The sequence below is a fragment of the Pantherophis guttatus genome, chromosome 2 (genome assembly GCF_059756535.1).
Source record: "Pantherophis guttatus breed Tessera chromosome 2, ASM5975653v1, whole genome shotgun sequence".
Classification (NCBI taxonomy): Eukaryota; Metazoa; Chordata; class Lepidosauria; order Squamata; family Colubridae; genus Pantherophis; species Pantherophis guttatus.
This window is the reverse complement of record NC_142064.1, coordinates 147,088,143-147,107,256: the sequence shown is the minus strand read 5'-3', so window position 1 is coordinate 147,107,256 and position 19,114 is coordinate 147,088,143. Positions and strand designations below refer to the sequence as shown.

Sequence of the window (19,114 nt, the reverse complement as noted above, 5' to 3'; positions counted from 1 at the left end):
AGCTCTAGGAGAAGAGGATTAAGTACAAGTAGTGCTCGCTTAATGACTGGTGACCATTCCAAGTTACAACAGACCTCTCCAGAGCTACTTTCAACCTGTTTTTGAAGTTCCAACACCTGTACGCACACACACACACGCACATCTTGATTGCATTTTGGGCATTTGGGAACCGGCTTGCATTTGCAGCCATTTGCTGTTCGCAGTGCCTAGCCTGGACTGAGGGGGTTTTCGATTATTTTAACGGGTTTTAATATTTGTTTATGTATGTATTTTATGTTTTATTGGTTTGTTTTAATTGTTGTGAGCCGCCCTGAGTCCTATGGAGATAGGGCGGCATATTAATTATATTAAATAAATAAATAAATAAATAATCCAGCAATCACATGAAAACCATGATTTTTTGCATGTTTTGGGCAGTTTCCGTCATTGACTTCTAGTTTTCAGCAAAAAACACCCATTAGGGAAAACAGACTTGCTTAATGACTGCCACATTGCTTCATAGCATTTGCTTAGCAAACACTGCAAAAAAGATCAATTGGGCATGGTCACATGGTGACCCACTTAATGACTGCCATGATTTGGGACTATAATTCCGAGTTCAATTAGGGTTGTAAGCCAAGGACTACCTGTATTGTTTCCTGATCAGTTTTCCCCCATGCTGCTATTTGTGACAATGGAGAAAACATTGATCTTTTTCTTATCAGGGTAAATAACAGTTGCAAACATCTAATTTAGACCATAAAAATGACAATGGACCAAAATAAATAAATAAATAAAGGCTTGTTTTTCCAATAAAAAATCAAGCAGAGCTGCGTTTCTTAAAAAAAAAAAAAATCTCAGGAAAATCAAAGGTTTCTCTTATCTTGGATACCTTGATCTGATGAAAATGCTCAATATAGTTATGCAGGCAGGCAAATGACAACATTTTAAAAATATGGATTTCTTATCAATGTAAGTGAGCACATGCCGACTACCCTTATCCCTTTCTTTCTCTTCTTACAGAAACATCACTATCGAGAACTGCCTCCGGAGGTACAGGAGACTCTGGGATCTGTCCCAGATGATTTTGTGGCCTACTTTACGTCGCGTTTTCCTCATCTCCTGCTGCACACTTACAACGCGATGCGCATCTGCTGCCTGGAAAGACTGTTCCAGCCTTATTACATGCAGAACTCGGCCAGGCAGGGGTTTCTGGGAGATGCTGTTTGACGGTTGGAGTTGTCTTGCACAATACAGGGCCGAGGCATTCGGCCTGCCTTAGCAGGGTGACTTGACAGACTGCAAAAGAGTGAACTAAAACCAAAGCAAACTCTTGAGAGACAGACGTCTCAAACGTGCCTTGTACTCTGCCTGCTCTGACTCAGGAAGAAAATTCCAGGTTGAATTTGAAGTGAAGGGAGACGGGACGGTATCAGGATCCAGGTTTCTAAAGCAGGAGCAGTCCAAAGGAGTTCCCAAGAGGGGAAAAAAATGAGGTGGGGTATTTCCCCATCTCTCTTGTGGTTTCAAAGAGACCCCTGTCCTGTAGGGTCTTCTAATACTGGCGTTCAGGCCTTTTTACTGCACAGAATGGTTTTGTTTTTGTTTTGTTTTGTTGTTGTTGTTGTTTTTTAAAAAAGGATTGAAACGATAACATTGCCAAGCACCTTTTGGATCTCAGGAAGAGAATCCTTTTAACTGTAGCATGCTGTCTCTGTACCACTGCCAGTTTATGTACTTGAAGCAGATAGGAAATAATTTGGAAAGGGCATGTGGGTTAGATCAAACATGCCTGGTCCAATACAGACATGTCATCCGCCCCGTCCTCCGTCCCCCGTCTCTGTCTCCAAATATGTTTGCGCAGAACTCAGCTTGTCCTTGAAATCACAAACATGTACAACTTCTGTACAGAGCTACTAGCTTGCAGATATGGAATCGTAACGTTAAACTCTACATAGCTGGAGGAAATTATTATTCCAATGCTATTTCAGGTTTGTTTTCAAGAATGTGAGTAGTTAGCTGTGTAATTGAAATGCAAGAATTGACAGAAGTGCTTCATTCCGTTTGTCAGATTAAGACGGTAACTCTGTACTCTTCCTGGGAGTGCTACTGAATTCAATGGGGCTTGTTTCTGAATAGACAAGTATAAGATTGCACTGTAAGATGTTCGCCCAAATGAACAGTTAGTAGGGAGAAAAAAGATTTGGGTATAAATTACCCTTTAAAAAGTATAGGGAAACCAGGCACATGGTTACTGGGGATCCTGTTAGGTCATTCAAACCCATTTTTTCTTTACGCACAGGCTCTTGTGGGAAGCTAAATGGATGGATTTGCTTCCCATGCTGAAGGATTGGTTTTCCTTTCCAGTATCTTTAAAACTAGGGTGTGTGGTTTTTATACGTGCAGAACAAATAAGAATCCCCAACAGTGTGCTCCAAAGTTGACCTATTTGTAATGCTCTTTTACAAAATATTTATTTTGTGTATTTATATTTATTTAATTTTTATCACAAGTTAGTACCGCATTGAAAATGGTACAAGTGAAACATGCCAAATTGCTCTTTTTTTCTAATAAATAAATAAAAACAAAGCCTTCTTCAGGGTAGTAATTGATTTTAAAAAAAAAAAACATGAAGAAGGAAATCCATAGAAAGCATCTTTTCCATTGACTTGTTCATTTTCGTTCTATCTGGATAAAAATGTTTTTTAAGATGTGGTTTTTAATCTACATTCCTGTGCTTGTTGTGAGTCTTAAATTAGTAAATTATTAATGGCTAATTGTGTGATCGGGCATTAATATGGGGACTTGGTTTCTGCTTTGTCTTTTGTCCTGTTTACTTAGGGCTTTATATTACAGGGAGTTCCCCCCCCCCCCCCTAGTTTTAGGATACACAATGAATATAAAGGTAAGATATCCAAAGAAGAAACATTACAGGATTTCAAAGCTTGAAAATAATGATAGTCTTAACCTAACTTAATTGAAATCATATTTTTGTAGTTCTATTTGTACAGGACTTTTATATTTCTTCTGAATAAGAGCTTCACACAAATCAAGAATAAAAGTAGATTTTTGAAACAGTTGTATATTCTCCGTTATTTCAAGTTTCTGGGCACAGCTTCCTTTTCATCTGAATGGAGGCTTTGAAGCCTTTTCCCCCCTACACTTTTGTAGTACCTCCATATGAATGAATGAATGAAAAACATTCTTATCTACGTAGCCTTTGCAAACCAAAGTCCTGACCGGAATTAGCCATAACTTCAAGCTTCAAGATTGAAACAAATGGTTAAAGGATAAATCAATAATTATGTTGTTTTTCTGATCTATGTACACTAGTGGGCTGCAGCCTATTTGGAATCAGGCTGTGAGCGGCGGGCTGGCTGATACACGCAGCTCCACTCACACAAACAGCACCCCAAAGGTTTTTCTTCCCTCTTGTATAAGTGGAGTTGCAGCCAGTTTCCGTCTCCCCTGTCCAGCTGGGTCACCAAGCTGCCTGCTCCCAATGCTCCAAAGACGGAGATATATGAGCAGAGACTGAGTGGGACAAGCATACCATGCTCAGTTTCCCTGACTCACCAAGGCTGCCTGCGCTGGACACCTGATCCACTTTTGAAGCGTCGGGCAGCTTCATTGAGTCTGAAGCACAAGACTGCACCCACAAACGCTTCACTTCTCCACACCAGAACCTTTTGCAAATGAACAAAAGAATTTGGAGGAGATCTTGCGTTCCTTTGCAAAAGTTTTTGGCGTGGAGAAGCCTGAAGGAGTGAGAAACTGACCAGATGGACAGCTGCCTGTGCAAGCAGAATGGGAGGCATGGGCATGGCTACCACAGGCCGGCTCTGAAAAGCAGGCTGCATCTGATGAGGAACAGTTACCACTCCGGCCCAATCCACAGGCATGGAGAGCAGAAGGAAGAGAAGCACAGAGGAAATTGGTGAGGCTACTCGCAAGGAACAGCCTTGTCCCTTCTAATAAGAAACCTTGGGCTTGGATTTATTTAACCAGGCATTGGGGATCTGGTGTTGTCAGAGACAACTGTTTGCTCTCCCATTGCAATGTCTTCGTCTCCATGATTTACATTTCCCGTTCTTTACTCTTGCGTTGGGCATCGTGGGTTTCCTTGTTGGAACTGCTGTTCTTTGGGGAATCATGTCAGGACTTCTCACGCCTGGATTTCCTTGGTGAGACTTATGAGTTGTGCCGCTTTGGAACTCTTTTTAAGGTCCATCTGTGGGCAAACATCTGCTGGTTTACCTCCCTTTACTGTTCATCGGAGCTTTGCTCCTGTATGTGTCTAGCGAGTTGTTTCCTTTTTGCATGAGCTGTGGTGGCAGTGTGGTTACGAGTGCAGTACTGCAGGCTACCACTGCTGCCTGCTGGCTGCCTGCAATTTGGCAGTTCGAATCTCACCGGCTCAATGTTGACTCAGCCTTCCATCCTTCCGAGGTGAGCAAAATGAGGACCCAGATTGTTGGGGGCAATATGCTGACTCTGTAAACCTCTTAAGAGAGGGCTGTAAAACACTATGAAGCGGTATATAAGTCTAAGTGTTATTGCTCTTGCTCATTGAACTGCCTGCAGGAATAGATGCCGACACTTCTGCAACTTTGGGGACTTGAACTCAGGAGTTTGAGGAGTGCTTTACTGGGGTATACCGGGTGCTGCTTGCATGACCTGGATCAGAACAAAGATTCAGAGATGATCATTATGTTTAGGAGGCATCTAGCATTTAAAATCCAATATATTTTCTATTCTGTGTAAAATACATTGAAATAATCCTATTTGGATGAAAATCCAGTTAGGGTTAGAGGTTATGGTAAAGGTGCAAGAGAAGCTTAGCAGTGGTTAGAATACAGGATTGCTGGCTAACTCTGCTCACTGCCAGGAGTTCGATCCTGACCAGCTCAAGGTTGGCTCAGCCATCCATCTTTCCGAGGTCGATAAAATGAGGACCCAGATTGTTGGGGACAATATGACTCTGTAAACTGTGTAGAGAGGGCTGTAAAGCACTGTAAAGCGGCATATAAGTCTAAGTGCTATTGCTATATCATGCCAGACATTCCTAGGAGTTAAATAGGCCTGTGCATTTCCTTATTAACACGTTGATTTGGCACACGAACACACCCTGACCATTGCGACTTCCAGCTGAAATGATAAAATTAAGTACAGATAGTCCAACTTACATTGTTATCAAAGTTACGATACTGAAAAATTGTGATTTATGACTTTTTCACACGTATGTCCTTTGCATTATCCTGGTGGTCACATGACCAATTTTGGATACTTGGCAACTGGCTTGAATTTATGAGGGTTGCAGCATCCTGGGGTCATGTGATCACATTTTACGACCTTCTGACAAGCCAAGTCAATGGGGAAGCCAGATTCACTTAACAACCATGTTACAAATTTAACTGCAGTGATTCACTTAACCATTGTAGCAAGAAAGGTCGTAAAATGGGACAAAACTCAACAACTGTCTTGCTTAGCAATGGAAATTTTTGGCTTAATTTTGATCGTTAAGTCAAGGACTACTTGTGACAACTTTTGGTCCCACCTCTCACCTGCTTGGCTGACTCCGGTCCCGAGGCCGGGGAAGAAGAAAAATAAGGGGAAGGGCAGAAAGGCCCCTGCTAGTGAGCAAAAGTCAAAACTCCAGTTTCTGTTCTTTCCAATCATTTCTTTGCTGCATCTCTTTTTGGGGGACGGGAGGGAAGAATTTGCACAGCAAATGCTACTTCCCATGGAACAGCTAGTAATCTCTTTCCAAGACCTGCCTGAAACTGGCTTTATGGCTTTGTGATACATGACTTCCATCCTCCCTCTTAGAACTCCCTCCCACACCTTCTCAGAAGAGAATGGTGAGAGTCAGATAAAACCTTGTAAATGAAGGTGGGAGGTATGTCACTTTTGAATCTCTCTGGTCTGGGAGCTGAAGAGAATTTGGACTATGCATACCATTTGGATTGCCTCCGTATAGTGAAATCCCTCCCTGCATATTCAGGGCCAGGACCTCATGTACCTTATACAATTATCTAAAGGTACACTGATAAAATTCCCAGGAGAGGGTTTGAGCCCCATAAAAAGATTTGTGGCGTTGCACATGTGATGTAAAGACAAATCTGGAATGTATGCAGGTAGTCCTCGACTTACAACAGTTCATTTGGTGACCTTTTGAAGTTACAATGGTACCGAAAAAGTGACTTATGGCTGTTTTTCACACTTAACAGCTACTGCAGCATCCGGATGGTCGTGATCAGAATTCAGATGCTTGGCAATTGACTCATATTTATGACGGTTGCAGTGTCCTGGGGTCTTCCTCTTAGCTGATGATCCACCACCGTACTTATTCAGGAGAATGAAGCCTCTTTGTTGTGGCCCGCCAGCAGCCTGCGCAGATCGTGACTGATCCCGATGAAGAAGAGGCTGGTGTGGTGTCGTGCCAGCAGCCTGCGCAACTGGCGCTCACGTCGGACAGCGAGGAGGCTGAAGAGGATGTGGTGCCAGAGGCAGAGACTCAGCCAGGCCTTCAGAACCTCCAGAGGCTCCTTCCAGTGGAGATAGTGAAGTGGAGGAGCCTCTCCTCAATGCTCGAGCACGCATGGCTGCTAAAAGGCAGGAGTGGCTACTCAGGAGGAGGAGGTCTACTCGAGAGTACGGCTTGAGGATAATTGGCCACTCCCTTAGCCTATTTAAGTCGCATGCAGCTAGTGCTTTCTTGCTGGAAACAACTCGTATTTACTATCAGAGTATTTTGGTTTATCGTTATCTTGTTTTCTGGGCTGTTTGCCAACCTTTGCCGGTCTTGTTTATTCTTGCTACTTAATAAATTTGATAAGGACCGTTGGTGTGTGTCAATATCCTCGGAAATCCGGAGCTGGGGCAGAACACTCTTGGATTTTTCTTGAAGTCTCCTTTCTCCCTTCCTTGCAACCATGATCAATATTTTGGGAAGCAGATGCATTCTGCTCCAAAGCAGAAAGAGCTTCAACAAGACCTGAACCGGATTTTTTACCAAGGGTGTCAAAATCTCTGACTTGCTGGGAGAAGACTGAAGAGGATCTTTTTTTTAAAAAAAATTTAGAAAATCATTACAGGGATGAATATAGGTGAGGACTGTACATTTGTTTTAATAGCTGAAAACATTTATACTGTTAACTGTAGAAACAGCTGGGTTATCAAACATTTTTCTCATTTCCTTCAAATCGTTTTAATACAGTTACTTCAGACTCAAGGAGGAGCTGAAGTTCACATTAGAAAAAACAAAAAGAAAAAAGAAAAATACCCTCCCACCTCCCAGAAAATAAAACGAACAACTCACACTGAGGGAAGGTATCTTTCTATCTATCTATATATATATATATAATTAAAAAGTGGTGCCTTGAAAAACAAAACAAAAAGTGAAGTAACATACAGCAGGTAGGGTTCTACCACAAAGTCCTTGGATGTGAGGGGAATTCAGACACAAAATACAGCCAGAAAGCAAGAGGCAATTGGAAAAAAGGGGATGAACTCCTCTGAGTTTGGAAGATGGCCTATCCCTGTTTCAACCAGAAATCCAGCTGTTCAGCAGCAAGAGATCCTGTCACTAAACCCTGGACTCTTTGAAAACCTCAACATTCTTGTAAAGAGATGCCATCTATGTGGGTGTTGTGCATCCACGAGGTGTGTAGATTCACACACGTATGCAAACGCATGCAATTGCCTCCACTACCCAAACTATCAAGCTATCAGTGCTGTGTACGTGCTTTGAACCTGTCCTTTCCAGAACTAAGAGCTAATCTACCCCAAAGGAAGGGACATTCTATTTGCTGCAACTTTTTCCAGTTCATTGTCTATTAAACCAACACAATTTAAAGTAGTTTTATTCCAGGTGCTTGGATCCCTGCCTTTCTACACCAAGAAAAAGAGTGCAAAAATTCAGGCTGGCTCAGTCTGCTGAGCTGCTATTTTATTAAGCCTCTGCCCTTTCGGCAGACCGAGCTAAGGAAAATTGCACAGTACCAGGGAAGGAACTGTTATTTTCCCTCTGCTCAGCCACACAATAGACACTGTACTCCACGGGCTGGAAAATTTGCTCAGTTCTTATACTCAAAAGCATAATTGGAGGACTTACAAAGAGAACAGACAAACAGCAAAACAGAAATAAGATACAGAGAAAAAACTTCTGAGACCTCTGTACTTTCCAAATGCTTTTGTTGCTTGCTTTTCTGTTATGCCTGGGCTCTGTTTTCACTGTGAAAGGACAGCCCCTATGCCTGCTTCAGACAAAATGCCAACCCAGGTTATTGTCCTTCCCCATGAACGTTCCAGAGGCTTCAAGATCCACCTCTGGGATCAGTATCGTTCTCTTTGCCTTGACTTTCAACAGGATTTGTGCCCGTCTTTGACTTAGGAACAGCATGGCATAGACTGAACGATGGCACTTCCCCTGAACGTGGGCTAGTGAGGCATGGCTGTTATTCTCATACTCTGGGAGGCTATGGGGTAGGTCACCATGGGAGTAGTGGCATGGCTCATGGTAATGCCCCCCAGAGGCTGAGCCATCGACACAGCCACTGGCGCTACCGATACAGCTACGGGGGCCATGGATACAGGGGGAGCCATCCCCTGGGCAATGGTCTGAGCCAAAGCTGCTGAGAGCGGGGTGATTTCAGGGTTCATAGGAGGGGCTGCGTTGCTCGGGGGTGCTGCCTGTGCTCCAGCGGGGGCTACCAAATCCTGCTGGGAGACGGGACGTGGCTGCAGGGCTTGGCTGCTCAGAGTCGTGTGAGTTTGGGCAATGCTGTGGTTATAGTTGGTCACAGTGCCCACGGTCGGAGCCAGAGTCTGCTCGGTGGCTGTAGCCGGGGAGCTGAGGGTCATCACTTTGGCTTGGTTGCGGAATTGGGCGTTCTGTTCCAAAAGGACCTCGTTGGTGGCCAGGAGGTTGTTGACCTGCTTTTTGAGGTCCTCTACTCGTTTGCGGAGCATGATGTTTTCTTCTTCCAGGAGACGATATTCCACCGTGCGTGGACTAGTGAAGTTGTACTCATACGTTTCAAAGTGGAGCCCGTCTACTCGCCTCCTTTTGAGCACAGGGTCGTGGTCATCATAGCATCGGTCAGAGTCATACATTGGGTCATAGGGGTCATAGCGACGCACAGGGGTGGTGATACCCTGTTCCCGGGTAGTCAGGCCCCGGGCGTCGTATTCATAATCCCGCTGCAGGTGCTGGAATTTGCACTTGGCCCCACGTTGGCAATCCCCCTTGAGAAAATCACGGCAGATGGGAACCTCTTCCTTGCTGTTGGGGAGGTCAGCCGGGGACAGGCCAAGCCCGGCTGCCACTTTCTGGCGGAGGCGCGGGGGAAGCTCCCCGGTCTTTTTGTAGCAGTCTTCGTCCTCTTTGGTGCCGTGGATGAAGCGGCAATTGATGCGGACGCACTCCTTGTTCTGAAAATCGTGGCAGAAGATGAACTCGTTCTTGCTGACCCCCAAGTTGGTCACCTCGTTCATGTCAGGGTGGCGGAAACGGCAACGTTTGCCCCGCTTGCAGACATTGCGCAGGAAGTCTCGGCAGATGTCGTCGGCATTGGCGTTTGCCTCATCGCTACCACTACCGTTATAGGTGTCACGGTCAGGCATCTTCTTGTCACGGCTGCGTCCTTCAATCAAGCAACTGTGCAGGAGACCAAATAAGGGATGAAAGGGGAAAGAGGCCATGAACAGATCTCATATTTTTATTTATTTGTAGTTAGATTCATACATTGCATTAACCTACCTTTTAAAAATGTCGCATAAACGATCAACTGGGTGGTTGCAATATTTGTACCGTACAGTTTACAAACTATAGCAGTATTTGTTATAGCTATAGAAAGAAAAATTAAATATAATTCCTATCCATTTTCTATATAGAAAATAGGACATAGATTTCATAATATTTAAGAAAAAAGAAGCTGGAGGATAAGCACACCTGCTGATTCCTATATTCTGCTCTAACTTTTCCAAAATGACCCTCTCCTTTTTTTAAGCTTTCCTCCAATAGAACCTTCCTTTTTTCTATTTTGCACATATGACAATTAGCATCTAAAATGCCAGCAGAAACTGCACATGGACTAGCTTCAGCTGCATGCATACTAGCCTCGCACTAACTGAATTTTGCCTCACAAATTGCAACCTGGTATCAACTTACAATTTCCACCAAGTCAAATACTCCACTAATCACAATCCACCTGCAGTAAGACTATGGTATACATCTTTCCACTGGAATAATATAACTACTCCATAATTTTCCAGAATGACTCAACTATAGTGGCTAGGTTTAGCCAACAGCAATATAAGAATAAAATAAAGAATAGAGGGGGAACAGGCCTTTCTCCTGCTGAGTGGACATCGTTCATCCCTACAGATGTTATTCAAATTGAAGTAGCTTCAAGCATTATAAGTAAAGAAGAAATTCCCTGGGAGCTGGCAAGTGAACGCACTCCCACCAGACAGCTTTAAGCACAGACTTCTAGGGACCTGTGGGGAGCTTTCAGCGTTGCAGCTCTTAACTGCTGCTGCTGCCACTCATAATTCCCAGGTTAAGATATGAAGCAGCATAAGATGAGTGGTACTTCATCTGAAAGCAGGCTAAGCATTCCACTCACACTTGGAAAAGACTGCAAGAAAGACTTTTTTTTTTTTATAAATTTGATTTATATGCCGCCCTTCTCCGGAGACTCAGGGCGGCTTACAGTGCGTTAAGCAATAGCCCTCATACTTTTGTATATTTTTATACAAAGTCAGCTTATTGCCCCCACAAACTGGGTCTTCCATTTACCTACCTTAGAAAGGATGGAAGGCTGAGTCAACTTTGGCGAGATTCAATCTTACTTTAATTGCAGACAGCTGGTGTTTAATTACAGTGCTTAGTCTGTTGAGCTATCCAGGCTCCGTGCAAGGAGGGGGCAGACTTCTTGCAAGGATGGGGCATTAGAGGTTGAGCCTGACTTGAGGCTCTGCAGGTTAGAAGAACTGGGCTAGAATGCTGCCAGAGGTTTCACATTCATTCTATAGGTGAGCCACGGACCTATCTGGCTCCCCTTTGCATCTCTATCCTGTTCCAAATGTCACAACTGTTTAAGTTCAGAACTGGCAACCATCAATACACTTAAATTTTACACTCAGTTGGATCAGCCTCATTCAGCAAATTCTGGATGCAACCAACCGAAATTTAGTTCACCTCCAAATCATGGTTTGCTGCTTCTGAAGGAGTCAAGATAATTGACTTAATTTACATCATTCACATAGTTATGTAATTGAACTTATTCCATCATTTGCATTAACATGTTGCATTCTTTTGCAAATGACATCAATTTATCATTGGCATAGCATCATTTGTAAATGTAACTTCATATAAATGATATAATTACCTTAATTACATAAATATATAATTATGCAAATTACTTTGCATGTATTTACATCTAAAGACCTATTCCCTCCAACTGTTATCTGAAACCAAAGCTGTACTATATCAGCACCATAAAAAGCAAAAATAATTTGAGTGCTTGTTCTATCATCTATCATTAAGGTCACAATACCACTGTTTATATGAAGCTGTAGGAAGGGGAAAGAGGTGTCAGCTCAAATGGCACAATTTCAAACAGTGAAAATAGGTACAAAACCCTACATATGGAGGAGCATTTTGTTTTTTTTTAAATTATCATGCTTTTCCCAGTTTCAAACTGTTTGGAAAAAACTGTGTGAGGAAATTCTCATACTCAGTCCAGAAATCAAATTACAAACATGACACGATTGCAAATTGAATTTAAGGCTCCTCCATTAAACTAAGAACATTTAATATTTCATTAGCAACAGATATATTTAGCCGCTTATTTCTAATTGGAATTTTACCTTTGTGATATAAATTTTTCAAAGGCATTCCAGAATGATTTATGGCCCCAAGACCTAAAGAGAAGAAATGCAAAAAAAGCAAGACATGAAAATCCTTCTATACACAATGTTGTGCTTGTGCCTATGTAACTAAGTGTGAGAGAAAGATCAACACTTTCTTACACAATCCTAGTCTCAATGTTTCAAATTATTCCCGGGGCTTCTCAGCTTCCAATTTGACAGAGAATACCTGAAAATCTGCTACTGAGTCTTCAAGTATTGCAGAGAACAGAATGCTTTAATTTTCTTGATGTGCTTGTTGTATCACGCTTGTTCTTAACTAATCTCACACAAACTGAAAAGGATTGTGCTTTTCCTTCTATGTGTTCAGTTTTCCTTCTATGGCTTATACAGAGGAAAGCAAAGCATCCCTGGGCAAGCCTATCAATGATATTTTTATCTAGAAATCTTAGGAAACTTTTGGGAAATCCCTTAACCTCTAAACATAACATCTAAAAGCACCAACCTACTTTTTCATGCCACCGTTGTATACTTTTTATAATATCAAAATACTGCTTTTATAGTTTTGACAGCATAATGAAAACAACAGTGTCCCATATACTTCTTGCCAGGACAAGAAGCAGAAAGCCGAGATATACAACCCCATCCAATTTTTATTGATGGAATGAATCAAATGGCTGATGACAGGACATACACCGAAGTCTTGCATATTTCTTAAAAACGAAGCTCTTTGCTTTCAGCGGTGAAGGTGCATCTTGCTTAGGGCAGAAACAGGGCGATACAGGGTTCTGACTCTCTTCTAGTTTATTGTTGAGCTCTCTCGCTCATTATCCAATTATCTCGTAAAAGATCTTGAATACAGAACTCCTTGAAAAATCTTGAAAAATTAAAGACAAATTCCCCGAGAGGGAAAGGCCGAGGAAGAGCTGGGTTTGCTTTGGGGAAGGGCCAAAGGGCCCTGCTGGGACCACAAGAAGGGAAGCTGGGGGTCCCTGTCAGAGGCCCCGGGAAGGAGCTCGACAGGACGGGCTCCCGAGGCCCTTTTCGTTTCTAGGGGAAAATGGGGGAGAATGGAGCCCCACGAGGGAGACGATCCCCCCCCTTCCCCCGCCCCCCAGCACACACACTTCCACCTCCACCCACTCACCCTCACTCCGACCTCTTCTGCTCCAAACAAAGCGCAACCCCTTCCGGTCACAGTCTTTCCCCCCCTTCTTGCCGCCGCCGCCGGAAGTACTCTATGCTTCGTTCTCCAGCAGGGCCGTCGACCGAAGTTCCCGGCTGTCAAGGTTGCCATAGCGACGAGTTTCTCTTCCTCCGCTTCCGCCCCTTTACTTGAGGTAAATTCGACCGGAGTCGCGAGCCAAGGGCGGCGGGAAACACAACCTCGTCGGCCTCCGTTACCGACTCCGGACTTTTTCGTGGCGGGAAACCCCTACGCGTAAAGTTCCGGGGGCAGAGCCTGTTCCCTGTGGCTGGCGCTCGGTTACGGTCTTTTAAGAGAAAGCAACGCTTGCTACTCTCGCTTTTTGTCAGCGACCAAATCCAACGAGGGGAGACGGCGTCATTATTGCGACGTGATCGTCATGATCGCGGAATGAACAGCACGTGGGGGGTGGGGGGAGAGACACGCGACTTTCATCAAATGGGAGAAAGACGAACGTCCAGTATTCCTATGAGCTTTTATAAAATCCTATCTGGGGTCAGCCATCGTCGTCTAAAAGGCTGATCAGTAGCTTTACTAACTCGAACTTGGGAGATCACCCCCACAAGCAAGTAGTGCCGTAGGGGGTTGTGGTTGCTATTTATGAACCAATTTTTAACAAAACCAGAAATTTATCAATTATTTTTGGAAAGGAAGATAGTGACTTCCAGGCATTTATACTACGTTTGTAACAGTAGAAATCATTTCCCATGCGATGACCCTTCAGATAAAATTAAGTTACATTTCTGAGCATCAGTAAATTTACAAGAAACTTGATGGATCATGTTCTTTCCAAACCCCACCATTGAATAATGTATGAAATGTACTATACTGCAAGCATGCATTGGTAAGATTCAAAACTGGCACAATTTTCTATTGAATGGTTGTTACCTTCTAAAGTGGAAGTTTGCAATAAACAATTTAGATGCATTTTGGAAATCACTAAGCTTTCTAAAACCATATTATAGCCATACATTCTTTCTCAAACGATATAGGCTTTGAAATCATTGATATGCATAATTGTGCTATAGATCAAACTTTAAGGAGATCTCAATGTAACATCCAAGTAGGCTTAGGTCAATTATAATGCATTTGACTTCAGGTCACTTATGCAGTCTTTGTTTTCTAGCGCTAAGTTACCATCACTCTTTTATAGTGGATATTACTTCCACAGAGATATCAGAATTCTATTTACCAGACCCGATTACTATAATAAAATATAATTTGTTTTTAATACATGCAGTGTGTGTAGGTATCTATATCTTTTATGACTGCAAGCCACACGGTTATCTTGTAAGATGGGCAGCCAATAAATTTTATAAGTACTATACCCATTAAGATTAATCAGGCCACTAAAACAAACAATAAAACATACTTTTTCGAGTTTTCTAGTCATGCCACTTTTGAATAGTAAATAAATGCAACCTATCTGTTCTGCAATTAATAATCATAAACTCATTTGACCTTAGTAAAAAATATGGGACAAATTTCATAGGTTCCATAATAATCTAAGAGAAGTCTGCTTCCTCTACTTTAGTCTAGTATAAAAATACCCAAGGAACTGGTAGAGCTGAAAGTTATGGTTTTTTAAAATGAAGAAATGGTGCTAGTTAGATTCTAAGCAGAATGCCTTTCCTTCAAAAGCATCTTTCAAAAATCTGAATACCAGAAGACTGTTATATCTTACTCTATTATATAATTATCACAACTCAAAACATCAGCTGCATTATGTAGAATGGTTTACCAAACTGAGAAATACACCATGAAATTAGAAAACCATAAATGATTTTTTTCACAGTGAAACTGAAATCACCTAGACACATTTGTGTCACAATTTCAAAATCTTTTTACTGAAAAATCAACATTAGAAAGAAAAAACATGTAGAATTCCCCCCAAAAGGGGTTTTTATTTGATACAGTTGCTACATCAAGCCACCAAGGACAAGATCAGTCCAGAATAGTAAAGCTCAGGGATGCCATCCTCAAAGGATCACTGCTCCCAGACTTGAAGATGGAATCTCCTGAAGATAGGATAAGGAGTCTTCTAGCAGCAGCAAAGAGAAGGCATTATCTGGAAGTTGGCTTCCCAAGGCTCCACCCTTCCATGCTGTTTTGCAGCTTCAGTAGCACTGTGAATGATGTCTACTTGGACCTCTGCCTCATCTTTCTCCTTTTGCGCTTCAGCCTAGAAAAAATAATATTAACTGAAAATCCTAAAGTAATATCACTATTTTAACAGTTTAAATTAAGACTCAGGGCATTTCTGTTAAACACAAGATGCTTGCAAAAAAAGAACTTTGAAGACAGCGTATAGGATGAGGAAATTGACATATAGAACTTACTCATATCTCCAGATCAATTTCTGATGAACAGGTTAAGATTGAACATTTCAGGAGACATCAAATAGAAATTCCAATAACCATTATTGGAATATTTAGTTTAACAATTGCTATTTTTCTTCTAATAGAAACTTCCACAGCATAGAAAAAAAGCAAATCCATTATAAATTTCCAGATCAACATATACAGGTTTGATGATTACTGATTCAGTTTTCTTGGTGGCATTACTGAAGTGGCTTCCCAGAAATTCTCAGTTGGTCCAGCCAATCCAAATCAGCCAGCTGGGGAAGTCACCGTCTTTATATTATTCTCATAAATAAATATCCGTGAATTAATACCAGGAGATACAAAAATTGTCTCATGGCAATTTTTATTTTTATCTATCCAAGCAACTTATGCTCTTATGAAATATTTAAAGTGTTAAAAAAACAAACTAGTCCTAACCCCTTAAAGCTTTCCACCTATAGAAATATACAGATACATTAATAAACAATGTATGAAGTATACTTGGGCACATTCCGCTTCTTTATGCTATCAAGCCTTAAAACTCCTGAATTTATGAAACAATGATATCCATTTGCTGGCCCCTGAAATGTTCAGTCTTAAGCTTTTAACCTGTGCAGACATCTTGAATAGATTATTCATTTAAAACAGCACAGTAATAAGAAACTGGATAAAATAGGCACTACAGACACTAGTTTTGAAGTAACCCTTTTTTCTTGAATGTTGCTTTTAGCACTCCATATAGTCTTAACCATTGCTTACTATTACCAATTCAAGAATAGACCTTGCAATACAGTTATATTTCTGCTATCAATTATTTGACAAAGGTTTTCACATTTGGATGCACAATAGTAAGAATCTCTGCTTCAAGGTAGTCAGTTGCAATCCCAGGTACAAAAGAATATGAATTTACATAAAGACAGGTTCATAGTTCAAGTCACCTAGTTTCTAAATTCAACCATGAGCTTTGACAAACTACCACTTAATTTTAAACAAGCCACAAATAAAAAATGTCTTATTAGAGATTAAAAGTTAAGAACATCTAATAGTTTTTTAGAGAAAGCAAACACAATAAAGTAAAAACACATGTTCACATACCTGCGCATTCGCTTCTTTCGCCACTAAAAATTGTGGGAGAAAAAAAAATCACATTAGAATTTGTTTACAGCGATGATACAAAATAGAACATTGTTACACATTTAAAATTACGTTTTGCAAAATTTCATCAAGGTGTAAATCAATTGATAAGTGTAGAAATGAGCCAAAAGCTGCAAAAGTTCTTCAGCATGAAAATGAATTCTGCATTTAAATCAAAATGGTGGATATAGAATATTACGCAATACATCTATACATTTAGGCAGTGTGTCTACAAAGCCTCTTGCACTGCATGCTACTGCAGAGCAAGAGTTACTTATACGTAATAGCCATTCCGAAGTTAGCGATCGATTAATATATGCTTCATCAGAAGTGAGGCCCACAGAGTTCAACAGGGCTATTATCAAAGGATGTGAGGGGAAGGTATTGAAACTAAAAACTGAACATACCCGTTTAAATGAAAGCTTTTTCAGACGAGTTCCCATGTTTAAAGTATTATTTAGACGGCTTTAAAAAACCTCCCATGCTTTACTGTCATTCCTCCGTGCTGCATACGACACGCTCCCTTTTTAAAAAATTATTTAAAGTAATCGAGGCCTCAACCCCGAGTTTAGTCTAGAGGCTCAAAACAGCTTTATTCCGCCAGAGCCATTCCACCAGTATTTTCAGTTTGTTTCAAACCGTCCCCTCCGTCACCTAACATGAAGGCCCTCGCTTACTTCTTGGCCACCCATCGAAAGGAGTGTTGAAGCAAACAAATTCAAATCCGACCTACATTTTCGGGCTCAAGACACAACTTACCTTAGCTCTCATAGTGGGGCGAGGCCCCTGGGGTCACTCCCTAGAAATAGATGGCCAGGCTACGGATGGATGGCAACGGATGGACAAGACCGCGCCAACTACCACCAAGCGCCTCAGAAACAAAATGGCGCCGTCGCCAAACACCAGAAAGGCCTCGAAAGACCGTCGCTTGCTATTTATAGGTTGCTTTGTGAGAGGGCGGAGCGAGGTAAGGACGTGCCTGCCGCGTTGCAAGATGGGAAATGTAGTTCGCATTCGTAAAGGCGCTTGGGTTTTTTTCTGCATTTTCCGATTAAGTCTGTATCGTTTTCCGCCATTTTGAATTTAAAGTAACTTTTACTCGAATTCTTGTCTAAATATCAAGATGCGATAGCCAAGCACAATTCATTCAAGGGGAAACAGCTTATGATTAAAAGTGAACAAATAGAGCAGAATGAACTTTTCTTCCAGCAATGAATTGCTATGTGTCCAGCACAATCTGCCCCTACTTGTGTACAGAAGGTACTTCCTGAAATACTTCATCAATTTAAATACCTACTTAATCTTATAAATCATTACTGCCCTGCACAATAATAAACTAAATAAATAAACAAAACATTTTTTTAAAAATTTGCAACCCTTACATTTTACAAATTATTGTATTTAACTAAAGAGAGGGTTAGGATTATTTACTAAATTAATATATGGTCTCATTTCATGACTCGGTGGATTAGCAAACCCCATAAGATCCTCGGACCTAAAACCTACTAATTCAATATTTACCAAACTACTGTCTTGGGACTTAAGAAAGCTGAGTACTTAAGAACAGATGAGGCTGTTATTTTATACAGGAGAATTGCACAAATTGTTGATGAGAAGATCGGGAGGTATCAAAACTGTTTTAAGCCTTGATAAATATTACATTCCGAAAATATTCTTTACATACTAAACACTAAAGCTAAACTGTACACATTCACAATAGCATCCTGTAGAGCGACTAATTACAGAATTGGAAGGGCTCTTGGAGGTCTTCTAGTCCAATCCTCTGCTGAAGCAGGAGACCCTATCATTCCAGACAAGTGACTGTTCAGTCTCTTCTTAAAAGCCTCCAGTGATGATGAAGCAGCAGCACCCACAACTTCTGAAGGAAAGTCCTTCCACTGATTGTCCTCGCTGTTAGGAATTTTCTTCTTAGTTTTAGGTTGCTTCTTTCCTTGTTTAGTTTCCATCTGTTGTTTCTTGTGCTGCCCTCTGATGCTTTGGAGAATAATTTGGAGAATAAGGCTATGACTAAGATCATTGCTATTACTACCCCCCCTTTTTTTTTAATGAGAAAGCTATTTAAGAGATAAAGGGTTCTAATGTATGAAAAATCAACACAATGCCTCAGCAATGGTATTCGCTAATGGAGCTTGTGTTCAAGTAAACAGAACCCCAGGGAAGACAGTAATATGGCAGGTATCATTATGAACATCTCATCATCCACACTGACTAAACTCAATAGGTTACTTTATTTCTCCCCCAGACCTAGTAGGTTGACAAGCAAGGTAGTGCTGTAGGAATGTTGGTTGCACTGTCTGTTTCATATATTTGATACAATATTGTGCTTCAGGATCCAGGCCTTAATAGGGTCATACTAATTGCTCTAGCCGAGCCAAGAGCCTCAATAATAATAATAATAATAATAATAATAATAATAATAATAATAATAATAATAATAATAATAATAATAATTTTATTTCTATACCGCCCTTCTCCCGAAGGACTCAGGGCGGTGTACAGCCAATTTAAAAACACAAGACACAACAATGATTAAAAATTAAAATAATTAAATAGA

The 19,114-nt window shown here is 41.3% G+C and overlaps 2 protein-coding genes across 4 annotated transcripts in view; one reads left to right on the top strand and one right to left on the bottom strand.

The window, feature by feature from the left end:
• The window catches only part of ERN1 (endoplasmic reticulum to nucleus signaling 1), an 81,641-nt gene extending 78,587 nt beyond the window's left edge, over positions 1–3,054 (top strand). The window contains exon 22 of the mRNA XM_034412608.3: positions 1,003–3,054. Within this exon, the coding sequence (XP_034268499.2) occupies positions 1,003–1,209 (207 nt within the window). The 3' untranslated portion in view covers positions 1,210–3,054. The remainder of the gene's footprint in view (positions 1–1,002) is intronic.
• Positions 3,055–7,085: 4,031 nt separating this feature from the next.
• ZC3H10 (zinc finger CCCH-type containing 10) lies at positions 7,086–17,462 on the bottom strand. 3 transcript variants are annotated; one of them, XM_087886991.1, is made up of 5 exons: positions 17,299–17,462; positions 16,501–16,523; positions 13,004–15,245; positions 11,857–11,910; positions 7,086–9,640 (listed from the first exon to the last, which is right to left on the bottom strand). In XM_087886991.1, exon 5 carries the CDS (start codon positions 9,604–9,606, stop codon positions 8,422–8,424), a length of 1,185 nt encoding a protein of 394 aa, XP_087743117.1. In that variant the 5' UTR covers positions 9,607–9,640; positions 11,857–11,910; positions 13,004–15,245; positions 16,501–16,523; positions 17,299–17,462; the 3' UTR covers positions 7,086–8,421. The 3 variants fall into 3 exon arrangements, with proteins under 3 accessions (XP_087743117.1, XP_034268498.2, XP_087743118.1); XM_034412607.3 differs by lacking the exons at positions 16,501–16,523; positions 17,299–17,462 and adding an exon at positions 9,743–9,829 and having other exon boundaries at positions 13,004–13,360; XM_087886992.1 differs by lacking the exons at positions 11,857–11,910; positions 16,501–16,523; positions 17,299–17,462 and having other exon boundaries at positions 13,004–13,320.
• Between the last annotated feature and the right edge of the window lie 1,652 nt (positions 17,463–19,114).